At 36.2% G+C, this 19,833-nt stretch overlaps 1 protein-coding gene across 1 annotated transcript in view; it reads left to right on the top strand.

Moving 5' to 3' along the window:
- Positions 1 to 207: 207 nt before the first annotated feature.
- LOC117163404 (uncharacterized) overlaps positions 208 to 19,833 on the top strand; it is a 210,616-nt gene continuing 190,990 nt past the window's right edge. The window contains exon 1 of the mRNA XM_033345647.2: positions 208 to 851. Within this exon, the coding sequence (XP_033201538.1) occupies positions 800 to 851 (52 nt within the window). The 5' untranslated portion in view covers positions 208 to 799. The remainder of the gene's footprint in view (positions 852 to 19,833) is intronic.

Below are 19,833 nucleotides of genomic sequence, written 5' to 3'. Positions count from 1 at the left end.
CGTTGATCGTGTGCGTGTAGAGAGGGCGAGTGGCGATGGTCTTCGTCGAACGAGCACGAGCGAGAAACGGCACAGAGCGAAAGAGACGCGCGATCTTTCGGATGGTTCGGGCGAAGCACAGTGGTGGGGATAGAAGGGCGGTCTGCGCACGCGCGGCTCGCGGCGGAACAGCTTCGCGCGGCGACGCTCAGTCTCGTCTGTCGCAATCCAGTGCAGATATACGTGCAATTACCCTGTCAACAGTGCTTAAAATCTCTTCTGGTGCTCGTGGCGTTGCTCCGCAAACGGTGATCGATAACGTTCGCCGACCGATACGGCATCGATCGTATTTTCTGTTCGCGCGTTACACTGCTGCGAGAAAGAGTTTGGATCTCGCGTGTCGCGGCCACGTGAAGGAAAAATTAAACGTCCCTCCGTCTCGCGGTTCACGGCGATTCGAATCGCCGCTGTCGCCACCGCCGCGATTCTCCGGCAGCGTAGTTTTGCGATCAGTCGCTACCGCACGCTGCGCACGGTGAGTTTGACGTTTCGTTTCGGAGACAACGTGTAGTGACGGGTTTCGTTCGGGCAAAAACGGTGGCGTTCACCGTCCACTTTGTGTACCATGACTATCTCATGAGACCGCTATAAATCAATTGTCAGTTTATAAGGTACATTGATGCGTTGCCAAAGATTCTCCACACTTTCCATGTTTTCGTAATCAACGTAACGGAAACATAAATACGCGAGTGGTGTGCTAGTGTGAACAAAAAGGCTAGTGATCGAGATAAAAAAAAGAGGGGTTATCCGCGGATTCGAGATGACTCGCCACCTGTGGCTAAAAGCAGCATTCGCTTTCTTCGTGATATCAGGTAAGCTGTCGCGAGTCGCCATCGCGTTTCATTCGTATTTGGATAAACATACGGAAGTAGAAAATACATGTGTGAAACACGATGCGTGTTTGAATGTGTGTTGGCGCGTGGGACGCGAGTAATCGCGTCTAATGTGACAAAATGACAAGGATCATCGGCTCTCTCCCTCTCGTGCCGGATGAAACATTGTCGTGTGACACGGTGCCGTTACTTTTTTTCTTAGCACGTTGTCCGGCATCTCGCCAACGCGACGGGGGCGTCGTCGTTTCTTCCGTACCCTTGGTCAGCTGGTGGTTCCAAAAAAAGGAACGTGACTGAGCAAAGCGAGAGAATAAAATGGCGGGGAAAAAATGTCTTACGACGACTGTTGACACTATTTTGTTTGTGCTGTCGCGGGAATCCCTTTTTCATCGTTACGCCGGAAGCGCGAGGCGAGGAGACAAAAGGAAATACGTTGAGCTCGCGAAGCTCCGTTAAGCAAAGAAATATTTTTTGCTTCTGAAACCAAGTGTGCAAAGGAGTTACAAGGAACAATGTTGAAAGGAGCGTGGCTTTGTACCTTTTCGTTATTGTCCCAGCTGATTCACTGAAATTGTTCTCCAAGGGAGAACGCGTGGATCTTGTGCTTTCTATCGTCGAGATATAGGTATCGAGGTGAAATTGCGAAGGAGATGTACGTTTATTTGCATCGAAGGACAAAGAGCGTCGAAGAACCCTCTAGTGGCCTTTCTCCCGTGCGAATCGTACGAAGAAGAGGCTAGAAGAGATACCAAGTCACATTGGTCCACGAACTTTGTTGCGGTAATACGCTGGTGCAGTCTACCGCGTTCGCAATTATTCTTCATTTTTCTATTTCAGATGATATTCCATTCGACATACGTACTGTATATATACATATGTGAACTACGATTATATCCGTAACGTGAAATTGCTCGATGATTTCGTACGAATAGCCTGCAACGACCGAGTAATGATTTCGAAATTGGCAAAGGAAATTCCGGTGCTCCATACAATCAGAGTTCTTTGGAAATGCAAATCGATTTCATTTCTCTTTGGAACGATTTCTACGCGTAGCGGTGCTCTTTGTCGTGGCTCGATATCTCGGTGCACTGGCCTCTATCTTCCTCTCTTCTTTGCCCATTCTATCCCGAAAGCGAAATATCCTATCTAATAGACAAACCTTAACGAGTCTCTTTGTAATTAAGAAACTATTGCGTCGGCATTTATCGAGTTTTCTCTATCGACGTACGACCAATGATCCCTAGGAGCCGTGCGCTCATTTGGGGTGTTGGCTCGTTTGCCTTTGGGCGGAAATTCAAATCGCAGAGAAGAAGGTTATCCCTTAGCCCGTGTGGCAATTCCCTTTTCACCGTGTTTCTCGATCCCTAGCTTGATTACACTCACGAAACTTCGTTGTCGTCATCGTCGTTGTGTAAACTCATTTGATTCCGGGGCCTTGCTTTTTCGACGATTTGCAACAGTTGCAGTCGCCTCCTTCTGGAAGCCTCGCTCGTCCCATCGCTGTTAAACGAGCTAAAGCTACCTTTTCACGGTACGGATACTCGAGACTAGGAGAATCCACGCTCAGCCTTGTACATTGTTAAGACCGGATACTTGACTAAGCTGAACCAAGAGAGAAAGAGAGAGAGAGAGAATCACTTTTGACTGCCTTGGTCGAGTGTAATCTCTGTGGTTGACTTGTGCACGGAGCGAAAGCAACGATTTACGACACATTAACGGGCCACGGCTGTACCTCTCGCGGAAACTTTACAGAGTGACTTAACTGAAGCGGGCAACTCTCTTTACTGCCGACGCTGCTTGAAACTCCTCGACGCGCGTATTAGCCAAGCGAACCCGCTATCAGTTTCGGTAATAATCGAGGACTGCCTTACCGATCTTGAGAAAATGACACGAGTTAATCCATGAGTACGAGAAACGTCAAAGTGGTCGCCGGCAACTTTACTGGTGTGATAGATGAGTTTGGTCTAGCGATCGCAAGTAAAAGTATATACTCGATTGTATTCTCTGGCAACTTACTTCACAGCTGATGGCTGTAAGAGCGAAATCGATGTCGGAATTACATAGTGATGACACGAGGCTGTTATAATTAGCTACTTATAATTACTACAATTAGCTTTCTTATATAATTGTTTACCGATAGATAATATTAATGAATTAGCAAACGACAAGATTATAAATTTCTATTATACAAAGTCTTCATAATGTTTACGTAGGATGGAATAATCAGCTGACTTTGTATTTTGTAAAACTTCTAAAATTTTCTTATCGAATGTTATTTTATTATCCATTTTATTATTATCACGTAAGGGGATCTATTAATACTGATACCTAGGTACAGTTCTGTGAATTGTAAAATTTCATTCATTATATTAACTCATCTTTGAAATGAAGAATTATTAATTCTTCGATCAGGGGTGGTAATTTTATTATTTTATCAAAGAGTCATTATGATCTCTGAATTAATTCACATGAAGGAGTGGCTGAAAATAAAAAGTAATATCTTCTTATTGGAAATTACATCTCCAATTAAATCGACATTAACAATTCATGGAATATCGTATCTATTCATCGTATTATACGATGAAAGACAAATAATAAAAGAAACGTTTTCCACTGGATATTTGTGATCCATGTAAAGTTAATTGAAATTATCTTTCCTGACTTTTGACGTAATCGTATTCTACGTATTACGTCTGTATATAGGTTATGCTCAGTAAATTTGCAACATCGACCGAAAACGAGAAACCGAGAAAATATTATTCTACATTTTCTATTCATTGTTTCATATACAATTACCACCTTCTGAATTAAAATACAGTTCGTTCCATCGCTATACTAATGAATTTGTATTATTGGTAACGTGTAATATTGTACAATTGATTGAAGAAGTTTCATCATTTCTAGCATCAAATATTGTCAGTTTTACCAAACTGGACACGTTGACGTTATTGTTATGATATCGTTTATCTTTAACTACAAACAGCTGGATTTTAATTGGAGGTAACCATGTCTTTGTAAATTACGCTGCCTGTTCACGTCACGTTGCATATTCTCATTTGACGAGCTTTGTTTGAATGCCAGCTGGTGCAAAAACTGTATACATAATTTCTTTGATGTTTATAATTTATTCATCGTCGTTCTGTTTTTGTTGCTAAGCGAATTTCTGAAGATCGTTAGCTGTTCCTGTATGAGTGTACTTTTGTAATTAACGTACCGTCAATTACATTTGATTGTTCTTTGCACGATGCCGCGTCGAAGAAAGGAGTTTTAGCTTGAATTAATGTAAATGACGTCGAATAATAGCCAGGCTTTTTTCACTCTCACGGATATAAAGCTACATAAAGGAGCAATAAGTCCACGTTCTCCGTATCATTAATAATCCATTCGTTTTTCCAGTTACAAACTTTTAGAATGCTATTAATATTTTTTAAACTCCGCTTTACGTTTCCACGAATAAGAATAAGGTTACACACATATAGAATCGGCTGCGTTTGTTGGAAACCTTCGAGAATTGCTTCGTGCCGTAGAAATCGGAAACACTTTGCTATACTGCTGTACCATATAGTTGAGAATATTGAATACGTTTCTCCTATATAAAACACCAACAGCGACACGTATAACGTACAAATTATTCTGTTAATCGATTCTTCATTGGTTCAAGTTCGATGAAACTGGAGGTCGATAATTGATTCTTTCATTCGACATGTTTGAATGAAACATTTTCGCGCTATGCGTAGGATACATCGTTAGAGAAGCAGCAAAGGACCTGCTGCATATGATTGATCATAAAATATATCAGGCATATGACATTGCATAGTATAGATTATACGGTATTCAACATCTTTAAATTCAATCTTGAACTTTGCGCGGAACAGTCAAATTTGTTTTATATTATGAAACACCATTAGTCTTTAATATAATGACTGAAGAATGAGAAAATATCACGTGTCTCGTTAGGAGTCAGACTGGTTAATTTACTATTTGTTAATTTTTAAATTTCATTACATAGGTGTGTACCTATTTTCGAGGAAACGTTCTTGAATGCTTGTGAATTCGAATTTTTTGTTTTCGTCAGAGGAGCAAGAGCGATTAAGTGGTTCCAAAGACCACGGTGTATCATGTACTGTCAATCTTTGATCGTAATAGTACAAGTTATCTCGTTAAAGCGGGAGAATATTCTCCAATAACTAGAAAACTCCTCTTTGAAACTCTGTTCAGAGTCAAGGGTTGGCTTCCGTTGAAGATTAAGGGCAAGCTTTTTATAAGGGTAAACGTTCGCTCGGAGCAGCGACCAAACGAGTTGAAACGAATGCCTCTCTTCGTATGTATGAGCATCCGAAAGGATGGAGGATCATGGGAGGACGAAGAAAGCGAAGGTAGAGAAAGAGTTGAAAGAGAAGCGGGCAAAGATAGAGAGGAGAGGTTAGGCCAGTGTCTTTCGAGTAGACGGCGTGACTGTCGACCGGAACCCCGGGGGGCTGTAATTTCATCTCGCATTAGCTAGGGAAAGTCCCCGCGGGATACGCTGAATGCATCTTACGGTTCGCGGACTTCTCCGGGGCAAAGAAAGAGGAAAAAACAGCCGTGCCTTGAATGAACCCGCCAGCTTTCTTGAATTTCCATTGCGGCGCAACTGCGCGTCACCACGGCCTGCATAGCGACCACGGCAAGGACCACGATATCGCGAGAACTTCTATCGTGCGTAGTTACATTCACGCTTCACCCACTCTATCTTCGCCTTGTTCTTTTGTCTAAAACGTAAACGAAGATCACAGAAGGAAAATATCGCAGCTTGGATACAAAAGTGATGAAACTTAAAAAATTGTATAATTATTCTTTTATTTTGTTACAAGAAAACTTTTTAAGATCCATTAATGTTATCACTATGCGAATAAGAAAAACGCCCTACTTTATAATTAAATAGAAGAATTTTTATGTGACATAATTGCAAGTGGAAATGAAGAAGTTGTAAATTACTCTTCAATATATGAATATTATGATGAGCAATATTCTTAAAATTTTTAATTCGATGAAAAAAACACACGTTTAACTGCAGAACGAAATAAAAAGACAATTTTGTTAGTATGACATTGATCTGACATCGTACTGAATTTTAAAACTGTTTTCTTACGGAGAATACGAAATTATCCTATTCTTTACCTGTAGGCTTCACATGTGTAAGGTATGCAATGTACTATAATAATCTTTAGATATATTGTATAAGGATATATAGGAGTGGGAATAGCCGCGTAACGATGAGAAAGCGAAGGTGGGAAACAGAAACCTAACCGAAAGTTAGTGGCAGGAGAATGACTTCGATCCATCGAATCTTTACTGGATGAGACATTTAGGGCACGATCGAATCTTTATACCAGTGTAAGGTGATTCAGGATGGTTGGCGAAGCAATTAGATGGGCGAGGTATTCTTGCTGTGAATTACGACGTTCTATTAAGAACGTACTCGCTACTTCCGGACGTAATTGTTTGGTTAACGCAGAGAAGCAAATGGAAAGTTTTCTGAAAGGAAAATTGTGTTATAAATCGGCGACATTTGGCGTTGTTTCTTTTCGTTCTATTAAATGGAGTTAAGCATAATTATCTTTCGTATCTTATTTTTATGGGTATATATAGGGATATACTTGAAAACGTTAAATATTATTAAAAGTATGAACATATTTTGTGACTGTGATGAAATCTTTACATAGAAATAAAAAATTTATTAATTAGATGTATATTTTTTGTATAATATAGCACTTCACTTAATAAAGATTTTGCTGCTTCAGATACGTTTGTATGTACATACAGCAAATTATAGGAAGGTTAATTGAAATTAAATTTTTACGATAAAGATACCTGTAGATACGTATTATGAACAATATTAACGCAAACTGGTAAAAAACTATAATTTTCTAATGAATCGACCTTTTCAATTGTCCGTATAAACAGTACAAAATAACTTCCTCGAATTTAATAGAAAACGTTGTCTTTAAATATCATATGAATGTTCTGTAATTTAATCGACATTTATTTCGATTTTTTCTTTTCATGAATCAGTTTTCTGGTCTGGAAATAGTCCTATCGAACTATAATAATAATTGATTTTTCTATCAAATATTTGTATGTTTTATTAAAAGTATGTTTAGTATTTGTATAAATGTACGTTAATGTGAATACATTTGGAATGTTTTATTTTAAGAATACTCTTTACAGTGAAAGAGCAACTGTATACGTAATTACAAGTTTCGTTTATTGCAGGTTTCAATATTTTCATTTTACGTTGCCGTTTGTACTGATTGCAAAATGTTTGTGAGTAGAGAAATGTTTATTCAACGTGATATGATAAATGCGTACTTGCATCTACATATATCTACTCCTTTGTAGCCTTAAATGTGTTACATGAAATCGAATTTTATTTTGTGTTCTTAAAATTTCTTTATTAGTTGAATTAATTGGAAACGAGAATAATCGAAATTTTGTAGCATTTCACAGCCTCGTACAAATTTCATTTATTTTTGTATATAATAAAGAAATTGCATATGAAGGGTTAAAAAGGAATTATATGTAGCAAAAAGCTAACAATTTATGAATAATCATTTTTTACGAAATTAAAGATAAACGTTATAACATCACTTTTTATAAAGACTTTGTATAATATACATTTACGATACAAAATAATCACTAGGCTGCGGATATTTATGTAATTTTATATTTTCTGTATATAACCAAAGAGATGGAATCGTAGAGATTTTTTTCGCTCATTCGAAATATTATAACGAATTGTTTACTTTAGATATTTTAGACATTTCTGTATATCTAAATTTCCCATGAATCCATAAAAATCCTGTTATCCGCGCTGTGATACGTTAAAATTATGCCGACAAGGAATAAAAAAGGCTGGTAAATTTAAATTTATATCTGTAGAGTGAGCAGCACGGTGTCCGAAATAAATCTTTCAATATCGTTCGGCACGCAGCATCGTCGAACATAACCTCGTTCGATAAATACACCAGCACACGTAGATGCAAATAAACTGACTTTGCCGCTATCATTTAATACAGTTGTCAAAATTACACGTTGACATCCATGAAAGGATTTATCGCAAAATAATATGCGTAACTGTGTCGCTTTTGATCTACGCTTTTAGAATCCGCGTGCTAGAGGTATTTAGCGGGGTTTCCACGGATGTTTCAAATGAAAACGCACGTGCGAACACGCGGCGGAATGCTAGCAAGTGGATACGAGAGGGCCGTAAAGAGAAGACTCGGAAAACGAAGTAAAGGGGAGATTGCCGCGTAATTTTAGAAACGTCCGTGAACGTAAAGAGACGGTGCGCCGTACATCGAGAGTGAAGATGGTTTAATAATATACACGAATGTCCAACTGGCGCGAATGCGATAATAAACGATTTGACGTGTATGAGCGTGCACGCTGATACGACACGACATTCCTAGCCAACAGTGAGAGATTATTATCATTAGAATCTCGAACAGGAAATCGCATCGAGGGCTTTGTATGGGATCGTCTATGATCACCCTTTCTTCTGATCCTTCATTCGGAAAGTGCGTCGTGTTATTGAGATAGATAGTCGGTGTTTCCTTTTGGATGGAAATAGAAATGATAATTGAAGGTCTCGTAACAAAGACGACCGGGACAGTAAACGAATATTTTAGCATTTTTAATTTCGGCTCGTTATAAATTTTCGATTTTGTTAAACAGAATGTTCATTATATTATATAAATGTAAGTGTATTTGTAACTATATTGGAGGAGAATTATATCTAATTAAGTTATCAATTGTCGATGCTCAATTGGTATTGGTGGTAATGATTTTTATAGAACCGGTTACTTTTCATTCGACAATAAGTTATGTTTATAACATCGATTCGATGTTGTGAATTGAGTTGCATTATTCTCGACAAGATAAACAAATTTTAGATTTGAAGGTATTGGTCGTTTTTGTCACGTAGTACTCGATTGATTTCAAATGATTTCTGTATTTAGCTTCTCACGTGTGTTGTGTTTCGAAATATACTCGTGAAATAGGAAACATTAAAAAATTAATATTCGCATTTATTTGGATGGACTAGGTAAGCAAGAAAGTTTTCTCGTTTCTTTTATGGCGGGAGATGTTGAAGACCAGGCTGAGTCTCGTCAGAAGTCAAAATCACGAAATGCATTTGCGGTTCACTGCTTTCTTCAAAACCTTTTACCAACGCACTGTAATTGGGCATGGTAGATATTCGAAGAGATGAACAATTTTAGCTGGAATCCACCATACATCTAATCTTTTCAAATCTAACAACCGTTTGGAGCATCAATAATTTAAAAATAATGAGTTTAGAACAGAAGTGGTATTAAAGACTTTCTTCACTTTCTAACATTGTAATGATTTAATAAAAATTTACCGAACTCATGCCCTTTCATTAAAAAATTAGTAGAAGCTTGTTTCTTACTTTATGGAATGACAAAATTTTTGGTTACGTAACTTTGATTCCTAATTTATGGAAGAAATGATGATTATGTGACAGGAATTTGAAAACTAACACAAATGAAAAGTATTAAAATAATTGACAAACACATCTTGTACATCCAGAGTATATCCACAAGTACATCCAGACGATTATATAATATACATATATTCGTATAAAGAATAATAATTTGCGTTCCATAATTCTGATACAATTAAATTCTAAATGGCTTCATTAACTATATAATCGGATCTTTGTTTTATCCGTAGAATATTCTATTTGCTTTGAACCACCGCGTTCCACTATTATAATATTTCGGAATTATTAGCTGTTTTTGGTTGCATTTAGTGTAGTGTGCTCTCTATTCTATTAACATTTATTATGAGAAACAATATGTTTTCGTACAATGTCCATCACGTCATAATTACATTTGAAACGTGTTTATATAGCTTATTATATCATATGTTATTCATAATTATTGTATAATCCATTTGTCATTTAACTACTGTATAGCTTGATATTCATTCAGATCAAATAATGTAGTATATTGCTATCAAGTATCTCATTCGGTGGTTTTAAGATCATTCAAGATATTGTCCGATTGATAATTGTTAAAAGTCGTACAAGAGTATACAGTATAATGAATCTTTTACATTCACCGCGCGTCATCTCCTATTCATTTTTACTTTCACAACATATATAACATTTTACTAGTTTCACAATCTTCAACAACTATTTATACTAAAACCAACTTTCCCGAACACTTTTCAGTTTAGTACTAATTAAAAACTTTCTCTCGTTACGTTCTTATATTTCTTCCATAAGGATTTCAAACGTGCACCTAAAAAGATAATTTTCCTGAAAATTTAAAAACTTCAAATACATACATACTTCAAAAAATATTCTCCGCTGTATTTTCTGCCATCAAAAAACACTACTTATAACGAAATAGTCTTTTCATGCATGTATAAGAAATTTTTATCGTTTCAAAGAGTATTCCCTCTTTCTCTTCCCCTTTATCGGAAGACAGCACCTATAACAAGATAATCTTTGTAGAGAAACTTAAGAAATTGTAGATATTTCAAAAAATATCGCCACTCTTCTTTGTTAGAAAAACTCTAGCTATGTCGAAATAGTTTTTATTGTACCGTTTGTGTCTCTACATCAGCGTTCCCTATCTCGTTTAAAACACGAGAGGCGCAAACCTCACTCGTTTAGTATATTTATCAGACAGTGGTGTTTACTCTTTTTATCGAAGATGTCCATTCGCTAGTTTTCTGTATAGCGAACAGTTTTTGGAACCGCGAAAGAGAATATATTTTAACCGTGTCAGGAGCAACCGTCCAGGTTCGACCGTGGTTGGATATTACCTCACTTTCCGCATACTCGTAGCATTTCGCCGCATTATGAGTCCGCCTACATGCGTAATGATTGTCTCGCTTGTAAAAATGCTCCCGTAAACGAAAACTTGGAGTCTGCGGTTTATTGGCCAGGCTTGTGACCTGTTCTAGCAAACGCGACTACCGTCAGACCATCCGAATGTCAGGATAGTTCAGAAACTACGGGTCGCAGTTGCGGCAAAAGTATGACGTGATATTTTCGCGATATAACCTGCCACGCGGTTCACAGTACTTTTTATTGGGATACTTTAGCGAATTTCGGACGAAACACGTATCGCGTGAACTCTACTGGTGCACACGCGTTTCGTCGTTAGAAACAACCGTGCACGTCGACATTTGAGTTGTTCTGAAACTAGACAGTTTGGTCAACTCCATAAATTGAAACGTGGAAAAAAATGATAATTACTTGCGGAAAGTTTATTGGTAAAATAAGCCCGTAAAAGTCGACTTGTAAGTCAAACGTATAAATACATTCTCATGATCTGAAAAATATAGTAAATTTTTTATAACCATAAATGTAGAACATTATTTTTTGAAAAATAGCGACGAATTGACTTGCATCACTATGATTCTTAGCCATTTGCGCCGCTGAATTTCGGCAAGAGAAATGATCCGCTCCAGATCTCTGACAGAGGAAATTCTAAGCTGAGAACTTCTCGACGCGCACGCTTCGTGTGTTTCAACATTTTCTGTTTGAATTCACAGTGTTGTGCAAGGGTTTACAGCGAAGAGATAACGAACACATTATATCAATAGTATATAGCGCACCCGTGCTATTAATTTTCAGCGTTTCGGCCATGAATAGATGATTTGCGTGAAAAATAGAGGAGAACAATGTCTTTGTATTTTCTGATGATTAATACGTTGATCTGAATAGGTTTTGAACATTTTTTACATTTTCGCGCAATGATGGGATCATTTTTGAATCGATGGCTGTAATATGAAAGCTATGAATAACTATGATATCATCGAAGTAGTAATTGCTAATACTGTGTTATTCAATGCCGCTGGAGTATAAAAATAAAGAGATTATTACAATTTTTAATTTAGTACAATTTTCTAGCCATTTCCGATGAATGTATTGTTATACGATTTCGAAAATATTTATTTCATTTTTGTATTTGTGTGATATTAGATACTATCATGCTGCACGTCGTAAAACAAGCAACATTACACACATATTGATTTACAGAAAAATGTAAAATATGCTAGTGGAAGTATAATTACATTAGTAACGTTTTGCACACATGTCAGTAGTATGTTAGGGAATTAATTATGTTTTGTGTTAGCCATTACTACATGTAATCAAGTTGAAATGCAACCGCTGATTTAATCGTACTCTTTGTACTTCTGGTAGAAAATTAATTGGGAATACAGTTTTCATCTTCATTAACTCATTCTTCTATAATGAAAATCACATTTCTTTACTTCTCTTCTACATTTCTTTTCTTTATTGTTTAAATTAAATCCTTTGTTGTATGTTCCAGTGAATTAAAGCTTTATTTTTACTCTATCTATGGAAAATTGTCAGAAATATCTGTTCCTTAACGTAATAATATAAGATTCTAAATTAACCTTAAAATGCAAAGAGGGGAAAAAATTTCAGAACTTTTCCAATATACTTGACAATATAATAATGATTTTATCCCATACATAGAATTTTATACGTGTACTCTTAAAATCACATGCCCTTTAAAAAAAGCCCTCCTCCCCGCTCTCCCAAAAAATCAATTTCCTTAAAGGTTCACGGTAGAATACCTCTTTAAATCGTTCTGAGGCAATGTGCTAGCCTAAGAGTAGCATGGTCGATTCTTTCTCTTGGCTAGGTATAACTGCGAGAGGAAATATCGCGGTTGTTGCGGTAAAACATGTTCTCTTCTGACGTTATCAAAATTCCATCCATCTCCTATTTTTCCATGCAACCGGTTCGCCTCTCTCTTTCTCTCGTTCACCTTCACTGGCACAACGGTAGCTGTGTTCCCACGCGTTTTTCAAGGAAATACGAGCTCAGGATGAGAAACCCCGTGTGCATAATTCGAGAGAAAATCCCGCGGGGCGGAGGGAAGCATTCGTGACTTTCGAACAACGAGAGGTTTTCTTGCCGTCTACGCGCGTTAATTAATCCCCTTTCAATTAGGAGCCACGCCCTTCTTGCTCCGACAAAATCCCGAAGCGCGAAAGCTAATGTCTACAGGGCCACTTACCAATGTGGAAGCGAGTGTGAATTCGAAACGGGATCGTCTTGCACGGGCGGTACCGTTTACTTAGTCTCCTCTATGATCGTAATAATCGGGGTTAGGAGATTTGATAGCGTTCCTACTGCGATGAGAAGTTTTAGACGGTGCGCTGGTTAAGAAGTTGGGCTAAAGATAGGTCATGTTCTATTGAGACGGGATACCGTGATATAAGATACGATTAGCAGTAGCTGTTTTTCTTCTTTCCTGCATGTAGAATAGTTGCTCGTATTGAAAGTACGATCTCTTGAATTTAATTGAAATGGAAAAATCATGGATTTCATAATTTCATCAATATTTGTTTGGCTTTTGGTAGACGAACCAGATTTCAGAATACATATTACTATACGATTACGACTGTTTCGTCAAACTACAATAATAATAATTCATTCTTATATTAAGTATTTTCGTATTTCATTAAGAATGTGTTTTTATGCGAGTGTTCGTAATATAATGCGAGGTGCGACGGTGTATTCGCTAAGAAATTGCTGGAGATGGAGTATGTCCTATTATGATAAGAGTATCGAGACAAGATACCATGATGTAAGACATGATACGATTAGTAGAAACTATTTATTTTCTTTCCTCGATGTAGGCAGTACTTTATTTTACTATACTTCCGTGCACAACCTTTTAAAGTTATTCTATAGAAAAGGTGGGTTAGTATACAGGGTGGTTGGTAACTGGCGGTACAAGCGGAAAGGGGGTGATTCTACGCGAAAAAAAAGTCGAAAGTATGGAACAAAAATGAAAAAAAAAAATTTTTTTTTTTAATTTTTCCATCGAGACAACGATCTACAGTGAGATCCGTTATAACGTACCGCACGCGTCCCGAGCGAAAATTCAAAGTCGATTTTCTCGAAAACAAAGTCTCAAACGAAAAATTTTTATTCTATATTTTCGACTTCTTTTTTCGCGTAGAATCACCCCCTTTACGCTTATACCACCAGTTACCAACCACCCTGTATATGCAAGAGAAAATTCTATTTCCGATGTAACTTTTTATTTCGAAGTGTATAGAATTAAATTAGTCTTTATTTGGTTACGAATATTTATCTTTATTAACGAGAAACTTTTAACAGATCCTTTTGAAATATTTAAATGTCATAATAGAGAATTTCGTTAACCATGCAGTGGTTATTTTGGAAATAAATAAGAATTTTATTACAGTATTATTCGTGTACATTTTTTTAAGCAGTGTGAATAATTTTCATTCAAAATATCTACTCAAACAGAAAGTTATCGAGGAATATAATTTCAGTAATCGTTTCCATGCATTTTTTTGCCATACCCTGTTGAACCTCTGGGTAGTTTAAAGCTTCAAAGGATCTCATTTCTGAAACTCCAATATACCACTATGTATTTACTCCGTCATAAGAGATTTGAAATATTTTCGTTTCGTAGAAGATGAAAGAAAGCTTTTCATGATAGATCATGCAGAAGAATAACTATTTTCAATCTGGAATATTTAACCAGCGTCAAATTAGTAGAAAATATATTTCAGAAATATCAGATATTTCTGTAATTTAGTTGAAATTTGAGATTTCTCGGTATCCGGACATCTCAAGGGTGTGATCAATTTTACCACAAAATAGATCAATAATCCTGCAACCTTGTAGTAGACAATCCACTTGTCAAGAACGTTGACAATTTCAACGTTAATTGAGAGTTGTCGTCGCCAAGCATATCACGACTGACCTACTGGGATTTCATTTGACAATCATCGAGCATATTGATATTATAGCCCTAATTCGACACCGTCAAAGCGACTTGTTCGCAAGATTAGTGCGCCCATTCAAGAGATTCACGTACTTACACTTACAAAAGATTTTACTAGAAATTCAATCAATGAATCGATTCTATTACATAATGATCCTAGACATAACGATCCTAGAATCGACAAGTATGAAACTTTTAATTTCCGAGAATTCAAAATTATAAATATGCAGTGCGCTCTGTATTTAATGTCGACTACACGTTATTGTTTTTCAATACTCTGCTTATACAACAAATTTGTTATCTTACTCCGCTTTATTGTTTTATTCGTATTCTACAAAAATATACAATTTCGTTGGTATTTTCTTCCAACTTGCAGGAATTATTCAGAATATAGGTTCAACATAACTGCTTTAATAACCTAAGTTGGTATCATAACTATTTTCAATCCTTGCCAAAAATACTTAAAAATTTCGTTCCTCATAAGATACGACTATCGTTTTCGCTACAATGGAAGTCTTGCCATACTAAAGAATTAAATATGTATACATTATACATATATTCCTTCACGACAAAGAAAATTTCTTCGGACCTCATTAGCCTTGCATGTAATGCTATAATTATTGACTAAATCTATGTTACATTCCTCGAAGTGTGTCACAAAAATGGGTGACAGATCTATATTCTACACATTCTGTACTTCGTCTACGATGCAATACTTGTTACTGTTATCGACAGTTGTAAATCTTATATAAATGATTAACTAAGTACTAAATACGAGATTATTTATCATTGCATAAGGATATTCGATTCAAACAAACGTTACAGTTTGTAGTAGACCAAAGAACCGCGTTGACGCGTCTTTAATATTTCAGAGAGGCAAATTTCAGATGGATAATTTAAGTTGTGTAACGGTAACGTTTAGACAATTATCAAGTCGTTAACAGAAGCAACTCATCGGTGAACGTATTTTCTTTAACCCCAAAGCTCAGTTTATGTTGCTTAACGGGCTATAGTCAATGTTTGCTCTACGAACGTGGAGCGTAGTCTGCTCTTTTATCGCCCGCTTACAAATGGATCCAAACTTGTATAGCCGACGAAGAAGGGGCTGACTGTCGGGAACTAGGGGAGCCACGAGGGTTCTTATGAGAATTAGTTTGATGAAAGATTTGTATATGCTTAAACGGAGATAGATATAAGATACTAGAAGCGTATCTTTCTGTGCTTAATTTTGACACATTAAATTAATTTTATATCAGAAATGTGTAAAACACGTTGTAAAACGTTACAGGACATAACAATGGAGATTGGGTCTAATAGGGGATTCATTATTATAATGATTTTTTGGGCCTATCTTTAGAAAATTTTGGTCCTAACTTTTTAGGGTTTCCACTTTTATATATTAGAATTATTTTTGTTTTATTTGCATTTATATGTAGCGAACACATAATACGATAGATTTTAAAAATATTTTAAATTAATCTAATCATCTAGAAACATTAATAGGCAGATTTTTAAATTATTAAATAAACTATCTCAGAAATAACATAATAGTATACAGAAATAATATTTTCCATGTTCTCAGATTCACAGTATTAAATAACGTTATATGCTAAATATACATAAACAACACACGATCGTTATTTAGATCACGTTAATTTGCTTGTATGAACGAAATAATTGAAATAATTTACGTTACTTCACATAGTGTTTTTAGATTATTATTATCCGGGTTGTCATTTCGATATCCAAAGTAATTTAGAAAATTTGTGTAAGAGCTTTATTATTTTCTAATAAAAAATGTATCAATGAAAACAGAGAATGAAAGAGATAAACTTGATGCAATTTTTCAAGTGCAACGAGGTGAAGATCCTTATTCATTTGTGATCCAGTTTTTGATATGTCGCAGTTATGAAATGTCACGAAGTAAATTTTTCTTTAAAGATTCTAAACGAAGATTAAACTTCCGTATTTATACACCGACATATAAGTACGCGTCTGAAAAGAATATCTAATAGCAATTACGCAAGCGTTACTGGTAACGTAGCGTACACCTCTTTTAGATATCGAAGTATTTTATGGATGAGATGCAGCAGATGCTGTTCACAGAGATCAAAGCTCGTGCTTTGATTCAATTTACCACTAAAATAAAACATCTATAAATATGGTTAAAATTATCTGAATTAATTCATATCGTGAAACCTTAATACTGTTAAAAAATAAAATTAAAGTACAAGTGGTATTCGAAGACAAGTTGGAGATACAAATAGAATATTCACAATAGAAAAAAATTGTTTAACATTGTACTATAAGAATTCTTGTTTGTTCAAAATGTACAAAGTTAGGTAGGAGAAGAAATTACGAGGAGAAAAACATGAAGTAAATTCTTAGAACTCTCTTGCATAATTATAAAGTTAAATAATACAATTGAATAATGTAAATTGACTGAAAAAGAAAAAAGTTGGAAACGAAACGTTACATTAATCCAATATACAGGTCTTTCAGAAGTTAGTAGAATTAATTCAAATTAAAATGGATAAAGAGAAATTTAGATTTTCCTTTACAAGAGCAAATAACTGAATATATATATGTCTATCATTTTATCAAATAATCGTAGATCGCCACAGATCGTCAGATAAATGTGGTTTCAATCGAATGATTTGCTGTGAATTGTATATATTGTTATTAGAGATTGTTCGGAGCATATCTATTGAAATTAATCAAATAGTAATAACTTGATAGTCTCTGTAGATTCCAATAATATTTAAAAGTATCGTGCGTACTAACAATTTGGTTAGTTGGAATGGTACGTCAATTTGATATTTTCACATATATAAGAGTAATATTCTACCTCAAAAGATTCTATCTCAGTTATTCGCTATCGTGTGTTTGAGGAGAAAGTAACTGATATGACCTCTGCGGTACATGTAACTGCCTGGCCATTTTCCGCAATAAAACATTATCATAGACGATGTTTGTAAACACGAAGTCAAATAAAGAAAGGCTGGTAATAAAAAACACAACAATCAAATCGTATTCGTAAGCGAATTTTATTAATCTCCAAAGTCGATTTCTGTGAAAACGAAAGTTCCAATGAAAAATTGTATAGCAATTTTCTTATTTTTCGACGAAGAATCATCTCCTTATACTACGATCACCGCCCCATCCTATACATTAAATTGTCGATCATTTATGAGGATAGCTATATATTTGAGACTTTTCGGAAGGGAAGTCGAGGGAGTTTCAACTGGAAGACCTTTGTTTTCGCGCAATTTACGTTGAATAGAAGGCAGGTAAGCCATTTGAAGTGGCGGAACAGAAAAACCACGCGGTGCTCGGCTGGGCTTCATTTTCAGACCTATGTTTATCCTGAACTTTAAAACACTCTTCCTAACTGCCTGCATGTTCCGGTCAAAACAGAAAACCACCGCGAGATTAAACCTTCCTCCTTTTCTTATTTCTTTTCTTTTTCTTTACTTCAATCGAATAAACTGCGTTTCGTTGAGCCAATTCCGAACAAGGAGGTCAGATCATCTTACCAAAATTGTTAATCGAATGAAACGTGTTTATACTTTTATACGAATCGATCCGAGTGATTGGAGTATTTAATCTGGGCCAGCAACACCTTTCGATCGTGCGGGTAATTGATTTTCCTTGCTGCCTCAACATCCACGATCCATCGAACTTTTTACACTCACGGGCATGTATGCGTCGATCAAGCAACGTTTCGCGAGCAAAAGAACTTCTTACCTTAAGTGGTAGCGATTTTCCTCGTGCCTGTTTCCTTCGGAAGCAAACCGGAAGCGTAGCGAGTAATGGAGCGATGAAGGGTAAGAGAGCAGAGAAAAGGTCAGAGTAACGGGGTTGAAGGGAATAATTAAAAAAAAGAAGGGGCGAAGAAGAGGTGAAAAAAAAGCGAAAAAGTCGACCTCGTTTGCCCGTAAATCGTAGCACTCTTCGAGATAAGTTTCCTCCACGTGCTGGAATTCGCAGAATTCGCCCCCGTGAACTATGGTACCGTAGATTATAAAGTATGCAAATATGCAAGGGATGGGACGGATGGTGGGGAAAAACCCAGGGTGAACAGAAATAGAGGAGGATGGAGAGATTACAAGTATGACAAGGGGTGGGCTGAACCCAGCAGAGGTGAAAGTGGAGGAATAGCAAGTGGTGTAAATCCAATTTGCGCAACATCGGGGGTTACAGCATTTCATTCATTAGCCCTTATTAGGCTGCATTATGCAAAAATGAGTCAACCTGTGCAGCGAACCGGAAATTAGGCGCGCACCACCACCCACTCCGCTGTTTCTCAGCTCATAGTCTCTCATCTTGTCGCGTTAGCTTTCGTAGGTGGATCAACGATAGCGTTATCTTTCCACGAACTACTTCGCTAAGGTTACAGGAAACTTCTTTGTGTCTATTATTAATACGTTGCCATATGTTTACTCGTGTTATTGCTGTTCAACCTCTTGCTGCTCAGTGCTACAGGAAAGTACATGGAAAGCGGAACAAGCGATAACGAGCGAATCTTCTATGCAGAAATAAATCAAAAAGTTTTTTACACGTTGCCATGTTCCAACTTTAGATTTCGGATATATAGAAGCGTCTAAAGTGTTGATATAGCGGGACAAATGAAATTTACATTAATTTAAATATGAAAGGACGCGTAAGTATTTGTTTGTGGAGAGTATTACTCTTGATATAATTCTTTGTGAAAATTAATGGGTATATGTTATTACTGATTAAGCGTAGCTGTACCGAGAAGATTTTAACACGCGTAGTTTGAGTATAGAGACATTTTATTTGTAATTTCTTTCTTGTCAATTTACGTTATTAAGTTCTGTTTTTTAAATAGGGATCCCAAACACTAGCTGAATATTCTATTTATCGTCCTTTCATTTCTATCTGGATATACAGTTTTGTGTAGTTTATAGAAATTGACATACATTCTTATAAATATGATATATCTTTTGCAATTTGTAAAATATTTTTATTTTAGTATATTATGCGCAACTTCGTAAAACAATATTATTATGTTTTACAGGAGTTTTACTCGCTATTTCGCTACTTGATCATCGATGAATTAAAGTAAATACACATCAAAGAATATCTGGGAATTTAAAAATTTGTAAATGCGTATGAGA

Source organism: Bombus vancouverensis, chromosome 9 (assembly GCF_051014615.1).
Source record: "Bombus vancouverensis nearcticus chromosome 9, iyBomVanc1_principal, whole genome shotgun sequence".
In the NCBI taxonomy this organism is placed as follows: Eukaryota; Metazoa; Arthropoda; class Insecta; order Hymenoptera; family Apidae; genus Bombus; species Bombus vancouverensis.
The sequence above is the reverse complement of the archived record's forward strand: the minus strand, read 5'-3'. Positions and strand labels throughout refer to the sequence as shown.